The sequence below is a fragment of the Lepus europaeus genome, chromosome X (genome assembly GCF_033115175.1).
Source record: "Lepus europaeus isolate LE1 chromosome X, mLepTim1.pri, whole genome shotgun sequence".
NCBI lineage: Eukaryota > Metazoa > Chordata > Mammalia > Lagomorpha > Leporidae > Lepus > Lepus europaeus.
The window spans coordinates 19,838,990-19,859,517 of NC_084850.1; the positions used below are offsets into that span (position 1 = coordinate 19,838,990).

At 46.6% G+C, this 20,528-nt stretch overlaps 1 protein-coding gene across 9 annotated transcripts in view; it reads right to left on the bottom strand.

Annotated features, from left to right (window-relative positions):
- Window positions 1-2,021: 2,021 nt before the first annotated feature.
- FHL1 (four and a half LIM domains 1) overlaps window positions 2,022-20,528 on the bottom strand; it is a 72,116-nt gene continuing 53,609 nt past the window's right edge. For 4 of the 9 annotated variants that reach the window (XM_062183604.1, XM_062183603.1, XM_062183599.1 and 1 more), the window contains 5 exons: window positions 6,850-7,031; window positions 6,355-6,529; window positions 5,587-5,756; window positions 4,911-5,097; window positions 2,022-3,564 (listed from right to left, as the gene is read on the bottom strand). In XM_062183604.1, coding sequence (XP_062039588.1) covers window positions 3,410-3,564; window positions 4,911-5,097; window positions 5,587-5,756; window positions 6,355-6,529; window positions 6,850-7,005 — 843 coding nt within the window. In that variant the 5' untranslated portion in view covers window positions 7,006-7,031 and the 3' untranslated portion in view covers window positions 2,022-3,409. Of the gene's footprint in view, window positions 3,565-4,010; window positions 4,211-4,910; window positions 5,098-5,586; window positions 5,757-6,354; window positions 6,530-6,849; window positions 7,032-8,517; window positions 8,617-14,962; window positions 15,093-20,528 lie in introns of those variants that run through there. The other 5 variants (XM_062183608.1, XM_062183600.1, XM_062183605.1 and 2 more) reach the window with 5 other exon arrangements.

Genomic DNA, 20,528 nt, shown 5'->3' on the forward strand with positions numbered 1-20,528 from the left:
AAGTCTCATTTTATAGGTGAGGAACCAAGCTCAAAGAGGCTACAGTAACTTGCCCACCCTCTCTTACTAGCATAGAAGAGCATAGGCTTGAGGCCAAAGCACTCAAGTCAGGGCAGCCAGGATTTGAGCCCCAGGCAGTCTTGTTCCAGAACCCCCTCTGTTGAGCCAAAGTCATTATGTTCTTGAGATGCTGGTCTCTATCCTTACGAGGGAGAAAATGTCTGCTGACAATTTGCTAACTGGAAATGCCCCTGCATTCCCCCTGAGCCTTATGGCTGGCCCTCTTAAAACCATGTATTCAATCAACACAAGTGCTTCCTAAACATGGAACTCTTATGTGGTATTTTCCTCAGTGATGCACCCTTTCTATGACAACACAGTGTCACAAGGGGTGGGCTGGAGGTGTGCCAGGGTGTGATGTCAAGCAAGCTCTCTCAACTCTCATTCTCTCATCTGAAATACAGGGACAGCAGTGCCAGCGTTGGCTGTGAAGATGAGAACTAGTGTGTGTGAGACGCAAAGGCAGGCATCAGGATGCGAGTATGGAGCCAGAGGGGGGCCAGGGACTTGGAGGCAGGTAGTGCAGCTTTTCCTCAGCACAGCTCTGGCCAGCAGCTCGCGTTAGCAGGCCAAATGGGATAAAAGGGCCAAGGGGTAACGGGCATGATGTGTGAATAGAACGGTTGAAGTGCTAGAGCACAGGACCTAGGGAGATGAGGAGGGATGCGAGGGTGGGAAGCGGCTGAGACGGAATTCCAGCACTCAGCAGCTGGAGGTCACAGAAGTCTTGCTGTGGCAGGGAGGAGTCCGAGCTCTGGGAAGGGAAGACCTGTCTGTAAGCTGACAAGGCCCAGGGCTTGGCCAAAGTGCTGTGAGCAGAGATGGAGGGCCCAGGGAGCGGCTGGGCCAGGTGCTGAGGGCCTCCTCATCCCAGGCCTGAGCCCTCTTGGCGCCTCTCCTTGCTGTGGTCTCAGGAACACAGAGGGAAGCTGCTCTCAACTCCCTAATTCACCTCTGTGGTCCCTGGGCCTCAGATAGCTAGATCCACTCTCTTCGTTGGTTTAAGGCTTTTCGGGCTAATTCCTCCAGGGAAACACACAAGAGGATGATCCACAATCTGAAACACCCCCGATCCCATTTCTTGCCAAGAAGCTGTGACTTAATTCTTAGCTGGCTAATGTTAGCTCCAAAGGGGTCCTGCGCTTTGCTCTCATTACCCTGTGCATGGGGCCCATCAAAGCCAACATCCCCTCCTCCCTCCCATGCCTTTAGCTGAAAGGCATCGGTGGAAGCCTTACAGGGCCTCCAGTGGAAGGAGAGTTTGCCAGTCTCCTATCACACTGGGCTTCCTGTGCCATCCAGAAATGACCACATGGGTGTGACTGAGGTGGGTGACCCCCGCTCATGAGCCTCAGAGGTTAAACATTGCTGCTGGTGTAAGGCCTTGAGCTAGAAGCAGTGGCAGTTGGGGAGCCGCGATGCCAGACCAGCCTCCCCCTCCACCCGTGCCACCCCAGCCCTCAGCCCTAATTGAAGGGCAAGGGCACAAATGGGTAGTCTCCCCACAAGTTCCCCCACAAGGAGGAACACGGGCCTGCTCAAGGCCATGCGATGGCAGTTGAGGGGGTGGCCATGTTCAGCGTGGATCCTGCACACTCTAGAGGGCATGAGGGGAAGGAAAACGGCCCAAGCAGATAGGCACCAGAACGACTTCTCTTCTGAGGAGAGGAGATTCCCTCCCTGCTCTCCGGCAGCCCGGCCAGGAAAGTTCATGTTTTTGTAAGGGGGCGTGAAAATCTGGGAGATGCAGGTGGGTTCAGAGTACTTTCAGGGTCTTGTTTTTTCCCATTGGATCACAGAAATGTTCTAGTTGTGTTCAGTTGATTAGCCCTATGTTGCATGCAATGGCACTGAGGTGAGAAGATCCTCGTGAACTATGGAGAAGTGGCATTGTGGTGTGTGGGTCAAAAACCTCACCTTCTAGCCATTGCCCTGGACGGGACTAAAGGACAGGAGGCGAGTTAATCATATGCTGCTTTATTTGTCAGGATACACGGAAAACATTAAATGATAACAGCCAATGACAGAATGGCGCGATGAGGCATCAGCTTCTCTACACACTCCTACGAGAATGTGAATACGCATTGTCGTTACATGTTTATTTCTGATATTGTCTCATTACACTATGTAAGATAGAATGTGGAATACAGTAAGGAGGCGATCCTGCATTCAGGGAAGCGGTAGGTGGAAATCCGGTTCCGCCCGTGAGGACGCTGGCCTCTCCACTCCCCCAGAGATCCAGCTAAGCTCTTGAGGAAAAGTCCTAGGAATCACAAAAGCAGGGACTTTGCAGTCCTCTTTAACACACGGACAAAGAGCAGACAACTAGTATGTTACAAGGGAATCAAACGCATCACATCCATATTACACCCATGTTGACATCAGTTGTGGCGCCTGCTCAGCTACCCCGCCTGCACCACCTTGGCGCTTACTTTTGTAGGGTGAATGTCAAAGCTGCAGGAGCGCATGAAGGGGCTAAGATATTTTTCATGCAACTTTTCAAACCCATACTCTAGTTTGCTATCCATTAAAATGAAAAAAAAATTAGTTAAAAAAACTGAAAAGGGCAGCAGGGTTAGTATTGTTAAGCTTCCAGACGTATTCAGCGTCACGGCGCTGCTCTGAAACAGGCTCGTTTTCTCAGATCTACCTGCACCTCCCAAATCACCTGCACATCCCAGGCTTTAAAGTAGGAACGCTCAGCAAGCATTGCCCCCGTGGGCCAAAGGTTAGTGTAGGGGGAAACGGTCAGTTGGGAATTACAGCTAAGTTCAATTGTTAAATGTTCTGGAAATTCATATTTGTCATCTGAAAGCACAAAAGAACAGAAAGGGAGGTGAGAGTTTTGCTGAGGAAGTGAAACCATGCATTTCAGCTAGTTCTCTTTCTGCTCCCGTCAGAGGGTGAGCAGTGAGTTGGAGCAGCTGCTGCAACTCTGCCATGTCAGGTCGCGTGACTCCCGGGGGGTGCCCGGCTGAGCCCGGACAGGCATCTCCACAGGGGCTTTAGCGCGTATGCTTCTTGCTTACATCACTAAGCGGCTAAATGGTTATTAGCACTGTTCTGCTCTATGATAAACATGCAGAAGAGTCAATCTAGCTAACGTGTTTTCTAATGGCAGCTGGCGCGAAATGAACTTTGCTGCACCGTTTGCTTCTTGCTAAATCCTAGTGTGATCACGATGTGCCTTTATTGGAGAAACACTACTGTAAAATGGCAGAAAAGACAGAAGGAGCAACTTCAAACAGGTAGAAGGCCACTCTTCCCCTATTGATGGTGTAGGGCAGAGTGCAAGGACAGAAAGAACATGATTCAACTTCCATTTTACAGCACAGGAGCCCCTGGCAAGTTACAGCTTTTTGGCACAGTCGGGGCAGTACACTTGCTCCTGGTGAAAGACAAAGCGCTTGTTGGCCAGATTCACGGAGCATTTTTTGCAGTGGAAGCAGTAGTCGTGCCAGGATTGTCCTTCATAGGCCACCACACTGGCGCCTTTACCAAACCCTGTGGAAAAACAAAAGAGAACAAGAGAGACAGCTGCATGAATCAAGGTGAGGAAGCCGCGACTGTGAGAGATAAAAGGACGACTTGCCCCCGTCGCAGAGCCGCAAGCACACAGAGCCAGTGTCTGCCCAGCTCCCAGCAACCGCCCCCCCAACTCCACCGCGCGCCGTCCCCCATGCCGCCACACCGCCACTGTCCCCCGCGCCGCCACTGTCCCCCATGCCGCCGCCGCAACCCTGCTACGGCTCCCCAGGACCTGAGAAGATGCCGGAGCTCAGCCAAAGGCTTCCCTGATTTAAAAAACCCACGTTCCCACGCCACCACTATCGCCCTAAGTCGCGCACGGACCTCCCAGCATAACCAGTTTCTTTGATTTAGGTCAGGGCCATGGCATCAAAGTGGCCACCAGGAGGCAAACTTGGGCTGTTTGTAGGGTGTGCACTTACCGGGCCTCGAGGAGCTGCTAAGCTTCGATTTTTTCTATAAAGAACCACCACCCACGAGGGACAAGTCCTCTCTCCACCCGGATGCCTGCCCCGGAGGTTGGCGCTGGGAAACAGGGTGAGAGGCAAGCGTTTCCCGTGGCACACTGGGGGCTTCCTAGCTTTAGAGACTGGGTGGCTCACTCTTGACACAGTCCTTTTCCCTGAGGATGGCAAAAGTCTTCTCAAATGTACATTTCAAGGCTCCCCGGGGGAGATGGGAACATTGGAGGCAGGGGAAAGGGCCCAGGGCACGTGGATCGCGGCCGCGAGATGAGGAATGAAGTGATTAGCTTTGTTTCTGATCGCACAAACAAAAAAAATAAAAAAAAAAAAAACCCTGCCAACAGGCACCCCTGAGCTAGCCCTTCAGCTATGGGGTGTTAGAATCCCAGGTTATGGCTCCCCAGCCTGGCCCTCCCCCTCCCCCCTCCTCCAACCCTTACTCCTCCCCTTCTCTCCCCCCACTCCCTCTCCTCAAAAGTCTCCTCCCCCTGAACCCACCCTTCCGAATCCTCCACTCCCAACCAGCAATCCTCCCCATCCCACCTCCAATCTTCCCCCACCCCCACCCCCACCCCCACACAGTGCACTGCCTGCCTGTGGCCCAATGGGTCTCAGGCTTGTGAATTCGCGGCCTTGTTAGTTAGTCAGCAGTAGTTGGGAAGTGTTCTGTATTGCGAAGGCTAACTTGGCTTGATGGGAGATCCAAACTATTTGGGGGCCTTTGGGACCACAATGACAGGGGGAGAAGGGCATTCTGTGGGGCCTTTGTGGATGAAACCGACGACATAGGAAAATGAGAGATGGTTACCATGCGCAAAACCTAGCCTGGCAGACTTAGCAAGGACTCTTTAAGCCTACCAGTGATGGGGTTCTTGCATCCAGCACACTTCTTGGCCACAAAGTTCTTGTAGCAATCCACGCAGTAATACTGGTCCTCCACAGCGGTGAAACGCTGCCCAGCCAGCTTCTTAGAGCAGGTAACACACACAAAGCAATCGGCATGCCAGGGCTGATCCTGGTAAGTGATTCCTCCAGATGTGATGGCCTAGACCAGGGAGTGTAGCACCGGATTCAGATTCAACAACCTTTCTGTTGAATGCCTACTATGTGCCAGGCACTGTGCTGGGCGCTTTGGTAGACAGTATCTCATTTAATCGCCACAACAGCCATGGGAGGCGGGGGCTATTATTATCCCCGAGTTACAGATGAAGACACTGAGGCCTGCAGGAGAGCCCCTTTGCGAGGTCACACAGCAACTGAGCGGTAGAGGCAAGCCTCTGGAGCCAGGTTGTGTGGCTCAGAGTTCTGTGCAAACCGCCAGCGCCAGCTCAGTGAGGGTGCACCCTCACGGCCCGACTGGGCCATGACACTTTGTAATCCCCACAGTCTCCTCATCTGTGAAACGAGACTAATAATAATTCCTACGTCACAGGGCTGTCGTGAAGATGGAATGGGATAGTGTGTGTGCAAGTGCTCTGCAAACTGTCAGACACTTCTCGAAACAAGTCAGCAAAGAACTCCCTGGAAAACGTACCTTGTTGCACTTCACGCAATGCTTCGCAAACTTGGTCTCGTGGCAAGTCACGCAGTAGAAGTCCTCCCCTTTAGGGAAGAAACTTCCAGTCCCGATGACTTGCTTGCAGTTGCTGCAGGTGAAGCAGTCCTTGTGCCAGATGGTCCCCTTGTACTCCACGTTTTGATCTCCTGCAGGGGGAAACAACCAGATAGCCCCACTGACAGGCTCTGCAGGGGGCTGCATCCACTCAGCTCCCCCTCCCCCAGCCCTCCAGAGGTGAGGGGATGCAGGCCCTGCAATCAGTGGCCTCCTGCCCCCCAAGTCACCTACCCAGGTGCTACTTGCGCTACTGCCAACCCAGGATTCTGTCGCGGGCGGGGCCCCTCAGTGTTTTAGGACAAGATGGCTGACTCCCAGTTCCCCCACCTCTACAACCCTGTGTGGACGCAGAGATTCCATGGGGAGCTGCCTGACCCACAATCACGTCCTGACCAAGCCGCATGCTCTGATCCCTTGCTACACCCAAATGAGAAAGTGCTACCTACTTTTCACTTCCTTCTCTTGCCACAGGCTGTTCTCGCCAGTGTTCCTTAGTCTCCGAGTGTGTGCGTGTGTGCGAGCATATATGTGTACGCATACATATGGGCATGTATATGTGTACATATATATGCTAGAACCTCAAAGCAGCTCACAGCAAACGTTAGCCCCACTGTGACAAGTCATCCCGCAACACGTCTGCCCACAGGGCCTCCTCCCTGGCAGCCCGGAGTGGAACGGGAACAGTACCTGCCACGATGGCCTTGAAACAGCCCTTGCACTTGGGGGAGTCCTCACGAGTGGCGCACTTGTTGCAGTAAATCTTGTTGTCCTTGGCCACAAAGGTCTCACTGGCCAAGGAGTGAAGGCACTTGGCACAGCGGAAGCAGGTGTCATGCCAGTATCGGTTCTTATAGTGCACCTCCTGGAAACCAAGAGGAACAAGGCAGACCACTGTGAGCATGGCCGGGGTCCCTGGCAGTGGCTGACTGCCTCGGGGCTGACTCTTGAGATCACATAGTCCTTTATAACTGGGAGTAGCCCGAGGTGGCTGTGCTACGTTCTTCTAGTCCCAGCACCCCGCACCCCCACCCTGCAGAACAGCACACAAAGGCTTGAGCAATGGAAAGGGCTGCCACAAGGCCTCAAGATGGCTGCAGTGACAAGAACTAATGACAGGCAGCTGCTGTCCCACTTGCACGGAAAGCCCAGCCTGTCCTGACTGCATGTGAGGACAACCGTTACCTTGGAGTCCGCACCGATGGGCTTGCGGCATTCTGCACAGGTGTTGGCACAGAACTTGTCAAAGCACTTCAGGCAGCAGTGGTGGCCATCCTTCTGCACGTACTTCTTCCCCTGCAAAGGGTCCCTGCAGTAGTGGCAGTCAAACTTCTCGGCCATGGTGCCTACCTTGTAGCTCGAGGGACCTGTGGGAGCAAGTGAGCAGAACAAATGACCTCCAGAAATGCTGGGGCACTCTGCCGCCTGGATTCCCAGAGGCGGCTGGGCAATGCTGTGTGTGAGGCTAACAAGTCCATGGAGTATGGGGACCAGGGCCCACTTTCCCCTAGAGCCCAGCTGGCCACCAGGTGCTAAGGCAACAGTCACTTCCTTATGACTTGTGAGAAGGACAGTGCCTCCAAAGTCCAGTTCCCCAAGGCCCAGAGGCCAATGGCTAGTGACTCCCTGGGGAGAGAGCAGAAATCCCTGCTTGGATCCACCACTGTGCTATTTCACAAGGGGGCACAGAGGGCGACAAAGAGATTATCTCTTGGTGTTGGCTGGACCACGGAAACACCAGACACAGATTCTGGGAGGTGCAGTCACCGTGAGCAGCGACATGAACGAGTGGAGTGTGATGGAGCAGGCCAGAAAGGAACAATTCAGTTTCCACAGAGGAAAGGCACTGGGCAGAGGTCAAAATGGCAGTGGGAAAGCGAGCCAGGCATGCCATCTGCACCAAGCAGCTCCCCAGCAGACATACTCCAGTGCTGGCAGCCTGGAAGAGGAGGCAGACACTGTGAGGGCTGCCCACCATGATCCCGCGCGCGCGTGTGTGTGTGTGTGTGTAATGTTGGGGGAGGGTTGTTAACTTCTAATGGCTTCCCTTTTCTCCTATCTACAAAAGTCTAGTCATCCAAACAAAAACTTACAGCTGAGTGTACTGTGCCAGGCACACAGGCAATCCTAATTTGTAAAGATGTTTGAATTCACTTAAAATCTGGCAGAAAAGTCTTTAATTCCAGAATGGTCTCTAAAGAGTTCTGTCCAGGAGAGTTTACTGACTTTATAAACATGGCATTCTGGGCTGACACTGGCAAGTTCCACAATTGCAAGATAGTTGCCACCGTGATAGGAGCTTTTGTGACATACTAAAATCAAATCCGTCTTGGATCCACTAGATGAGTATCCATCTATTTTATTCACCGAAGTGTTACCCTATGAGATATTTCCTGTTTTTTTTTTTTTAAAAAAAAACTGCAATTTTAAGGTATCTTTTGGGGAAAAATGACTTTTTGAAAAAGAGTTAAGCTGACTATTCCATGAATCCCTTCCAACTGCTTCCAACTCCCACTCCCCAGCCCGCCCGCCCCACACTGTGACGCCAGACACTGGGTCTGCGCAGCCCTGCCTAGGCCGTCAAGTCACTTCCTACAGAATCCTGCCAGCACCAAGGTACCAAGCCTGAGTTTCTGTGAGCTCTTAACTTCTTTAAACATATGCTATTTTGTTCCTTTTCTGCTGAAAAAGAAATTCACACGGGTAAACACACACCAGTTATTTCATTTGTACAGGACAAGAACTGAGACTAGTTCCTCCGACTATCCACAAACAGGGTTCCCGTGCCAGCAAACATCGAGAGTATAATTTAGAGAGAAAGGGAAAAGAAGGGAGCAGTTGCCGGGTACTCACCGCAGCTCAGAGCCTTCCACCAGCTGAACAGCCCCAAACTCCTGCTGTGGGTTCCATTCCCAGGTTTTTTTATACAAACACATGTTCAAGTTGTTTGGATCCTGTTGCCATAGGCAACCAAATAGCAGAGAGTGAGCTAAGGAAACCACACCCTGTGTCTCCAAACCCGCCTGGGCGCAGGCTGTTGAACTCTCACTCAGACCCTGGTCAGTCTCGGCAGCCAGCCACCAAGCAAAGGAAATCAGGCCACGGAACAAGGGCAGCACTGCTCCAAGCCCTGGCGCCTTCTGCCCCATGCTGACACACGCACCGACCCCTTCATCCCCACGGAGCAGGCAAGGGCACCAAGTGAGTGGCACTCTTTGGCAAAGACCACTGCTGAGGACAGTTGGCTCAGAGCCGAGACTCAGCAAGAGCACAGGCTGGTTCACGCTTGTACTTTTCCCCTAAAAAGAACACAGGGATGTTCTCTTAGGCAACAAAAAGGGGACAAATGTGACCCCAGGGCCTCTCGCATTGAGCTACTTTCGGAAGACAGCCTTTCAATTGCCTTTAGCTTCCACGTCTACAGACAAAAACACCCGTCACGGTGACAGCATGTGGAAAATCACTCTCCTTACTTCATTCCTGCTGGTCTTTCCTGTGTCACATAGAGTTCTTGGTTTCTCTGTGCCATAGTGAAGCCGTACTGTCAACAAAGATATGCTTTCTTGTTAAGAGCTGAGAAACCAATAATATCGAGTCAGAGTAAATGCCAGGAAATTATGAGTGGCTCCTAAATGCCATCTGGCAGGAAAACAGAATTGTAAGATTAGATAGTACTGGCTTCCTGCTTGGCCAGTAGCCATTGGTGGGTTTAGCCTTACAGAGACTATATACTCTTGAACCATATTTGGAAGTCCCACACTCTCCCATACTGAGGTCTAACCTGCCAAATCTTTCTCACGTCAGAAACACATACTCTGAGAACTGCATGTTATAGTACCAATGCCAAGTCCTTCACTGCTTACCTTTACAGTTCTAGAGCATGAGTCACTCTCATCTAGATAATGGAATAACCCGTGGCTCACCAATGAACATGGAAGTAGCAAAGTGTGTTAAAGTGCTAGTCAATGAAGCTGCTCACCACTGTATCGTTCCTCTAGCACAAAGTCTTAAAACAAGCATAAGTAAAATTAAATCAATCAACAAACCCAAAGTTACTGCTAATAAGAATCCTGGGGCAGGTATTTAGCCTAGCATGTTGAGACACATATCAGAGTGCCTGGGTTTGAGTCTCAGCTCTGCTCCTGACTCCAGCATTGTGTCAATGCAGATCCTGAGTGGCTGTGGTGATATTCAAGTGACTAGGTTCCTGCCATGCGCACTGGAGACTTAGATTGGGTCCTTGGCTCTAGGCCTCCACCTGGTCCAGCCACCCAGTCTTTGTAGGCATTTGGGGAGTGAATCAGTACATGAGAGACACTCCCCACCCCCATCTTTCAAATATATAAAAACTTAAAATAAAAAAGAATACTGTTTATGAAGACTTCAAAATGTTCATGGAAATAGCACTAAAATATGTTTATTTTGGTGCCAAATAGTTTTGGAATCTATGCACATTTCTTTCATAATACACATTTTCCATGAAGTTTATGAAGATCCCTTATATGAACAGATTTCAAAAACGGTTTGCACCAAAACAAAGTCCTTTTTAAATTCCATTTTCCACTAACATCTTGAAGTACCCGCATAGATACGCAAACAGATGCCAAAGGCCATATTCTGTTAGAATTGATTTTGACAGTTGACATAAGTCATTTTTATGTGTGTGGAAACACTCATTAATCAAGATAAAATAGGCATTTCTAGGAATGTTGGCCTTATTGCCTAACAAGTCAAAAGGCGAGAAATTCTCAAAGTGTGTTAACGATGCATATGTCAAATTCATGAACTTTAGTACTTTTTTGCAATAAATCGAATTAAGTGGAACTTTGGGCAACCCGAATTAGCTCAACTCGTGTTCTTCTAACCTTGTGATTATTTGGTACAGAACTATTTCAAATCTTTATATCACATGTTTAGGAAGAAGTTGTAGTGATATATCCTTACTGAGATAGTTATCATACCAAAACTTGACAGAAAACATGGATGATGTGTACAAGATAAAATTATTTTGCTATTACTTATCTTCAAATAAGCTAATGACTAAGAAGCCAGCTTGTACACGGCAATGGTGAGAGAGAGGTTCCTAAAAGATTGCAAATGTCCCAAGTGTTGGGCTCCACCAGACTGAGCCACAGTTCAACTTGGACTTCAGAAGGAGAGAAAAGCTTGCACTTACTCTTTTCCTTTGTTAGAAATGAGCTGACAATAGAGAAAACTGAAGATGGCATTTTATCTCTTCTTTGGAGGTCTCTTTAATCTTACTGAATTACATGTGTTTACATGTTTATCTCAAGGGATAATTTATTCATCCCTTGTAGTTTCTGAGTACATGAAATGTGAAACCTTTTAACCTTCCAAAAATTCCAGATATGTCTGTCTTGACCTATTGTTATCTGGGCAAGAGTGTGTTGCTTATAATCAAATGAAACATTTGCTAAATATAATTACAATGACATGTTTGTCATAAGCTTTCTGGCTAATTTTACCATCTCAATATGGCCCTTATATGTATACAGTTTCTCAGTCAGAGAAAATTCTGTCACTACACTAGAATCCCTTGGTAAAGAATCCACAGTCTTGTGTACAGGAGTCACACAGTACAAGCACCTGCTGCTTGGCAGATGGAGATAAGTCTCCACCACTAAGCTCCCACATCTTCGGGATGTGGATAATCACTTACAATGTATCCTGAGTCTTGATTTTGTCCATGTGAAGCTTCTTTCAGGGCAACCCTGATTCTCTTTCTGTGAGGACTTCTCTCTTTCATGGACCTATTCTTTTCTGCCTTCATGGAGCTAACACAGTACAAATGCTATTTCCTGATTTTTATTTATTATTTTAGCTTATATTAAATTTATGAGAGAGAGAGGGAGACAGAGAGAGAGAGAGACAGAGAGAGAGATTCCATTTTTCCATCTGCTGGTTCATTTACCAAATGGCCACAACAGCTGGGCCTCTGAAGCCCGAAGAAATAGAGCACCCAGCAGTCAAAAAAGCGCCCATATGGGACATCAGCATTGCAGGCAGTGGCTTAACCTACTGTGCCACAACCCAAGCCCCTATTTCTTGATTTTTTAAAATTGTCCCCCATGACCCTAAGATGCTGAAGTCTAATTTACACCTTAGGGTCACATAAGCTGTCCCTTGGTTTTAAAAGAAAATTTCATGATAAAATAAATTTAATTTAAGAAGTTTTAGAAGCTTAGTTAGAATGCAGTTAGAGATGTGGCTGAGTGATCACATTTTAGAGATTATTAATAGATAGTAGGCCTGATTTTCTATGTCTGCTTCAAAAGACACATCATTCTTCACTTAATAAACAAGCTTCCTCTTTCAGAAAAATTCCTGAACTACATCCAACAGGCTAAGAGGTACCTAAACAAACCTCAATATCTCAATAAAAAGTTCAGGCTTGCAATTGAATTATGTGCATATACAAGTGATATAACATTTTACAACTTTTGTTTGCTTTTTATTTTCTACTATAAACCTCTCATTAGAGAAGATTTAATTTGTACTTAATAAGTCTTGTGTTTTATACGTATTTTCTCATGTACTTCTTGCTAATATTCATTCTTTCCTCATGCCTAAGTAGCTCAAAAATGAGAATGTTTAAGGAGAAAGCAAATATTTTGATGAGGTAGCATGTTTGTAAGGACGTGTTTTTGCCAAGTGGTCTCATGTAGTGTAAACAATGAACACCAACCCAAATGGAAAACAGTTTCAGTTATTTCTGGCCTGCTAATTGCAAAGTCCGACATACCAGTACAGCAGTGACTCCACATACAAATGTTGGCTTCTAACGAAAGCGTATATTGCTTTCCTGAGAATATTCAACACATGGAGTGAAGCCTTTAGCTGATGAATAGGCCACTTGTGCAGCAAACATGCCAATGCACCTGGAGGTGTCGTCAGACATTTGGGAATAAATACCTAAATAGCTGCAATGTGATGGAGCTCATGAGTCATGGCTAAGAAGTAGTTGTTCACAGAATCCCATAGAAAAAGCATAAAGTGTTTTTTCCCTTCAAAACAGAACATGCCCAGAATGATTCAATGTTATTAGCAACTTTGCTGGTATGCAGCATTTAGGAAAAAAAATCAGTTCCTTTTGGGTCACTGATGTATAGATAACACTGTTTTTAGATTATATTTAGTATCAGGAAGGTTGGGTATAGATTATTAAATGAAATATTATATGTCACAATTTCTATTAGGGCAGATTCTCTGACACCATTTTGCCCATATACAAACCTTTTCTTAATGTTGCTCAAAATTGTGCAGCATGTCCTGTCTTTCCTATAGGAAAAGGTGCTTCCGACCTGACAGCAACAGAATATATGTTTTTAATTTCTCCAGTTGTGGTGAAGCAGTAGGAATTTGTTGGTCATTAGAAGTGCAAAACATTCAGTTTCATCCTCAACTCAACCTCCTGACTCCTGAAGTCAATCCAGTTTGATCATTCTCCTCTCATCCCATCCTCTCTCAGTTTCCATCCCTGCACTGAGAAAAGACTGAAGGGTATATGGAACCTCCTGTGGCAGGGCTGCTGAAGAGGTTAATGGCCCTATAAGACGGCAAATGAGCTTATTTCCCTCCACACTCCCATCCTGGCCCGTGACTTGAAAGGCCAAAGGATAAAGAAATTGAAGCTACACCAGTCTGCAGACTGAAAGTGTTCAATGTCAAAGGTATAATGTTCGCCCTTGAAATGTCCTCTTAGTAGGTAGGTGGTCGTTAAAAATAGATTCCTATCCAATGATCCTAGCCTCTTTTTGTGCATGTGAAGTCCATTTCAGGGCAACACTGATTTTCTGCTGATGAAAACTTCTCTTTTATTGATCTAGGAAGCTAATACAATACAAAATGCTGTTTCTTGATTTTAAAAATCATCTAAAAGGTATAAATAATTGGTCTAACCTAACTGTAGCTGTAGCATCCAGATTCATATAAACAAAAATAACAGGATTTTGTGCAACTTAAAATTCAAGGTTGGGCATGCTATAAAATATATCTCCTTTTAAATGTATCTTCCCATTCTGTCACTTAGTAAAGAAAATGTGGAGTCACTCTACCAGTGAACAAGCATTCAAGGTCCATTAGGACAACTGGTACAGCTGACTAGTCTGCCCACGTCCAGAAAATGTGTATGCTGGCCGATAAACCATAATTCCAGGCATGCAGTAACATGTCGGAAAAATGGCTGCTCTGGGTTGGGAGAAAATAAGCAGACAGCTTTTGAACAGTTGCATATGGGAAGACGCTGCACATGGATTCATTAAAGTAAGGCATTCCATTGTAGCACATTTGCTTTGTAACACCAAAAGAGAAATTTCCAATGTTGGAATATCGACAGGCAATTACAAGTGTTCAAAAATAATTTTCCCCAAAAAACCACCACCAATAAATGCTTTGTCCCTTAATCTAAAAGCTGGGAGATACAACAAAGTGTCTGTTTTCCTCCCAACTGTTACTTCACCGGCTCCAAGAAACGGAGCCGTTACTTAGGCAGTGTCCAACAGAGCAACAGCCACATTCCTGGCTTCGGGAGAGGCAAGCAGTAGGCTGACTTCAAAGAACTGGGCTTCTGTCCTCCCTAATCCATGGGTTTCTTGTCTATGGCCAAAATGATTCCTTTAAGTCAGCTTACAAAACAGAGCAAGACTTAAGATCACGACTGTAGGGGGTCCAAAATTCAGATCCATTTCGGATGAGAACAATTAATAACATAATTGTTCTATCAAAAAGATCCTATGTGTTTCTTCGTGAAGTTTAAAAACACTGTTCAGAGATATGGAAGATGTGGCAAGTCACTACAGACTTTCTTAGTTACAAATATTTCTTTCCCGCTCCATATTCGATTTACCTTTTCTAAACACCTTAAAATAGATTTAAAACACTATCAGGAAGAAGAAATGTATTTTATAAAAATAACCAAAAAATTCTAAGCAAAAAAAAAAAAAAAACCTCTTTCCTCACATAACCTCTTTTCATTTCATAGGATGTCCTGAAAAATGTAAAGCACAGTAACATTTGTGTGTGTATACACACACACACATACATACAAACACACATATAAGAAGTAAATCAAACTGCTCATTTTACTGGAGTGAGAATTATCTTTCATCTTGGAAATAGCATAAGAGGACAAGGATAAAAACAGACAACCATGACATATTTACTATTTAGCCATGACTAAAATAATTTAATTAAAAATTTGTATTTTAGCCTAGTGACAGATTCATCGCCCTAACAAAATTGTGCTCAATATGAGATAACAGAACATGAAGCTTTTTACCTGAGTGTCGATGGGAAGCCATGGCTTAGAGACCAAGTTCAGGAGCAGCACCTAGACAAGTCTTCCCTCAACCCCAGCTGATAAGGCTGTGGCTCATTTGTGAACATACATTTAAGGGGAAGCGGCTAACACAAAAATAACCGAGAGCAGATGTCCCACCCCTCCCCAGAGATCACAACCTTAATCCCACTAGAAAATTCTTAACCATTTTAGGTGATCCAAGGGAGAAGAATAGGACCCAGTAAAAATACCAAGCGCTACATATAAATACCTGCAGGGCTACTCAGCATCCAAATTAGCTCCAGAGCTAGAGAGGCCACATAGAAAGTCATCCTTGTACCGGAATAAAATTTGGACTCAGTGCTGGAATAGCTTAACGCTGAGCCAACCTTATTAATCCACTTTATATGCTTCAAGAGTTTGCATTTGGCCCTATAAATAATACATTTTTGTGCTGTTAATGATAAAAGTAACTGTCAGAGATACAATTACATTACCAGTGTAATCAAATGGAATTAGTAGTGATTAAGGCATTATAGATGCTTAACTCTATGTCCTCCTTGGCATGTACCACAGATGAGCAGACTACTGAAAAGGGGAGCAATTCTAGCCATCCCATCTCCCTAGCATCACACAGACCAGAACAGGATGCAGAGACACAGATGCATATCCACACTACATATGCACAAGTGCTTTGCCCCACAAACTAAATCTCTTGCTTTCCGCCCCTCAAGAATGATAAAAGTAAAAACATGAAGGCATCAACTAAACATGCTGTAACAGCTCTCTGTTATAGGACTGGAGACTGGCAATCAGAAATGAGCTTGAGAAAAAGCATGCAAGTCCCTCCAGGACCCCCTGCCCTTCTCTGGCCTTACCCCTCACCTCTCTCCCACCTGGCTGTGCCCTGTCCCCTCCTCAGCACAAAACCTCTCACAGTTGCTTCTCAACCCCTTCAACTCTTTTCTCTAAGACAGTTGATCAGTGAAGTCTCCTTTGACTACCCTACTTCAAACTGCAATCATGCCATCCCCAAAACAGACTCCTACTCTTCTTCCAAATTTGTTGCTTCCCATAGTACACAGACCCTTCTACCATGGCAGGCATCACTTGAATTTCTCTCACTAGTCTGTTTCTCCTTTGTGCTTCATGAGGGCAGGGATTTGGGAGTTCTAGCACCTTGAATTCTGCCCAGGCCCCAGGAGGCCTTCACAAACTATTTGTCAAAAGGATGAATTAAAAGAAATTAAAAATGTCAGTCAAGCCCCCCAAAATAAGATTGCACCTAGAATCCTGAAAGTGACTTTGACCACTGAACTTCAAAAAGGCAGCTGACTCTCACTCTGGGACAGGTCTTGGGCTTAGTATCTTTATAGTCACTTGTTTTGTCAAAAGTGCATATTACCACCCCAGGCTCTATACACCCATCTCCCCTACCAGGCTAAGAGCTGGAGCAGGGCTTTGCCTGTCGTCATATTCCTACAGCACACAGTAGGTAAACAGATAAATGAATGAACAAGGTTTCCAATTCTGTGTTCTTCCAAGCTTTAAGGAAAAGTTTCTCTGAAAGATCACCGAAAATTGCCAGTAACTCATGGTTAGCTAGAGAATGGAGTAAAATAAAAGCCAGGACGTTACAGCAAATGCATTAGCTGGGGTGAGGCATCTGGCATAGCAATTCAAAGGCTACTAAAGATGCTCACAACCTAGGGCCAGCATTGTGGTGTAGCAGGTAAAGTTGTGCCTTGAAATGCCAGTATCTCCACTTCTGATCCCGCTGCCTGTTAATGGCCTGGAAAAAGCAGTGGAAAAATAGTGGAAAATGGTCCACATGCTTGGACCCTGGCTACCCACATGGGAGACCTGGAAGAAGCTACTGGCTCCTCTCTCCTGGCTTCAGCATGGCCCAGTCCCAGCTGTTGTGGCTATCTGGGGAGTGAACAACTGATTGGAAGCTACCATTCTCTCTCTCTCCCTCTCTCTTTCACTCACTCTCACTCTCTCTAACTCTTTCAAATAAATGAATAAATCTTTTTAAAAAATCATACCCACATCCCACATATCAGAGGGGTTCAATACTCAGATCCAGCTCCTGACTCTAGATTCCATTAATGTGGACTCTCTCTGCCTCTTAAAATATTTTTTTTAAAAAACTAATATTTCTTTTAAGCAAATAAGCCTGGGAAAACAAGGGCTGTGGCAATGGTCTCCCATCACACCTTTCTAGTCTCTTTCCTATCCTAGTGCAATAAATGACAGATTGATCAGTTTTAATGATACTGCATCCTTAAAATATAATTAAACTTTTCACCTGGGAAAATACTCTTATTTCATTAGATGCTTAAACTTCAAAAACCATAGAAAGTTTTATATTTTAGTGTGGTATATTTTCATGTAGAGTCCATATGTTCTAAGTGTCTGAATAAAAAGCTTACTCTGCCAAATGCTTTCCTTTGTGACGTCAGTTCCGGTTTCAAGCTGTACAATGAGAGGTGTATCTTTTAGCAAGCTTAGACATACTTTTCTGTGTTTTATCCTTTTGAAAAGCAACAACTAGGGACTGGTGTTGTGGTGCAGTGTGTTAAGCTGTTGCCTGCAATGTCGGCATCCCATATGGGGCAGCAGTTCAGGTCCTGGCTGCTACACTTCCCAATTCAGATCCCTGCTAATGCACCTGGGAAAGCGGAGGAAAATGGCCCAAGTGCTTGGACTCCTGCCACCCACATGGGAGACCCGGTTGCAGTTCCAGGTGCCTGGCTTCAGCCTAGCCTAGCCCTGGTCATTGCAGCCATTTGGAGAGTGAACCAGTGGGTGTGTACTCTCTCTGTAATTCTACTTTTCAAATAAATAAATAAATAAATAAATCTGAAAAAAGGCAACAACCCAATACAGATTCACAAAGTTAACAAATAAACATAAATCTATTTTGCCTGAAATACTAGAAAAATACAAAGACGAGAAAATTACTTTCTGACCATTAATGAATCAGTCAACTATGACAAGCCAGTCTGAATTGGGATATGGGTCCAACAACTGCACTTACCCCAGCTGCAACTTACATCAACCAAGCAACTCTGCCTTCCTACAAACTCCATGCATGATCACTGCTCTGACACCTGTCCCCACTACTGATGTCCTCCAGTCACAATACCCAGCCATTTCACAAGCACAGAAGAGAAAAGGCTCTTTCCAATGTGAAAAACAATTTCTCAGAACAGTCAGTAACTTCTTCCTGTCTTTTATCCATGGCTCAGAAAGCTTGATGGGTGTTTAGCAGATCCCAAACACTCACTAGGTTAATTGGGGTCTGAGCCAGTCTTGTTACACATCAACGGTATGATGTTTAATAAAATCCTGAATGATCACTATACTGTTTACAAAGTGCCTTAAAATACGATCAGTGGAGTTGGCTGGCATTTGGTCAACAACTCTCTCTAGTGTCGGAAGGCCACGTTTCAGAACTTCTAGTCTCTCAGGCACTAGCAAAATCAGGATGATTTTTCAGTGAGTGCTAGGCATCAAAACCTCTAAGCTCCCTCTTGCATGTAATCCTCTGAGAACCATTTACTTCAGAGTTTATCTAAACATCCTTGTCTTCCAACATTGTGCAGATGTACTACAGCCTACCTGTAGATTAATGCCACCCTATGCATTCATTTATTTTTGTATGACAAACACTAACTGAACAGGTGTTCTACTATGTGGTGCAAGATATATTGTGGGTTACAAAGAATAAAATGGAGTCCCAGTTTACTACCAAGTATGCAAAAATAAATATATAAATGATTGCCATGCATAGCAGAGCATGAGGAAAGTAGTAGAAGACAGATATAGCAGGCCGGCGCTGCGGCTCAACAGGCTAATCCTCCGCCTTGCAGCGCCGGCACACCGGGTTCTAGTCCCGGTCGGGGCACCGATTCTGTCCCGGTTGCCCCTCTTCCAGGCCAGCTCTCTGCTGTGGCCAGGGAGTGCAGTGGAGGATGGCCCAAGTGCTTGGGCCCTGCACCCCATGGGAGACCAGGAGAAGCACCTGGCTCCTGCCATCGGATCAGCGCAGTGCACCGGCCGCAGCGCGCCTACCGCGGCGGCCATTGGAGGGTGAACCAACGGCAAAAGGAAGACTTTTCTCTCTGTCTCTCTCTCACTGCCACTCTGCCTGTCCAAAAAAAAAATGGAGAGGACAGATATAGTATTATCAAGATGTTTTTAAAGATTTATTTATTTGAAAGGCAGAGGTGCAGAGAGAAAAGTATCATGGAGGGAGGGAGGGGGAGAGGGAGGGAGAGAGAGAGAGAGAGAGAGAGAGAGAGAGAGAGAGAGAGAGATCTTACATCTGTTGGTTTAGTCTCCAAACAACCACAACAGCCAGGGCTAGGCCAGGCTGAAGCCAAGAGCCTGGAATTCCATCTGGGAGTCCCATGTGGGAAGCAAGGCCCCAAGTACTTGAGCCATCTTTTGCTGCTTTCCCTGGCACATTGGAAAGCATTAGAAGTGGAACAGCCAGGACTCAAACCTGCACCCACATGGGATGCCAGCATCACAGCTGCACCACAATGTCAGCCCTAGTGTTATCAAGATTTTTCACAGGAAGAGATCACATCAGGTTTGGGGATCAGGAAAGACTTGATGGATGGCATGGCATTTGACTTGTTGCTGAGGAATGGTTAAGACTGTAACATGCAGGCTGGCGCCACGGCTCACTAGGCTAATCCTCCGCCTGTGGCGCCAGTACCCTGGGTTCTAGTCCCGGTTGGGGCGCTGGATTCTGTCCCGGTTGCCCCTCTTCCAGTCCAGCTCTCCTCTGTGGCCCAGGTAGGGCAGTAGAGGATGGCCCAAGTGATTGGACCCTGCACCCGCATGGGAGACCAGGAAGAAGCACCTGGCTCCTGGCTTTGGATCCGTGCAGCGCTCTGGCCATAGCGGCCATTTGGGGGGTGAACCAACGGAAGGACCTTTCTTTCTGTCTCTCTCCCTGTCTAGCTCTGCCTGTCATAAAAGGAAAAAAGAAACAGGTGCCACGGCTCACTTGCCTAATCCTCCGCCTGCAGTGCCAGCACCCTGGGTTCTAGTCCCAATTGGGGCGCCGGATTCTGTCCCAGTTGCTCCTCTTCCAGTCCAGCTCTCTGCTGTGGCCCGGGAAGGCAGTGGAGGATGTCCCAATTGCTTGGGCTCTGCACCCGCATGGGAGACCAGGAGGAAGCACCTGGCTCCTGGCTTTGGATCGGCGCAGCACGCCAGCCTTAGCGGCCATTTGGGGGGGGTGAACCAACGGAAAAGGAAGACCTTTCTCTCTGTCTCTGTCTAACTCTGCCTGTCAAAAAAAAAAAAAAAAAAACAGACTGTAACATGCAGGGAAAGAGGAACATTCCAAGGAAAAAGCATACTGTGATCAAATGTATAAGAAAAATTCAAGGCTTGCTCCAGAAGCAGGATGGAGATGGGGGTGGGCTGGGAGGTGACAAAACCATAGGATAAGAAAGTGATGGGAGGCAAAGCTAGAGACAGGAAATTCAGAGCACAGAAGGGTGCAAGGGAAGAGTGATGATATCAGATTGATGCAAGCACT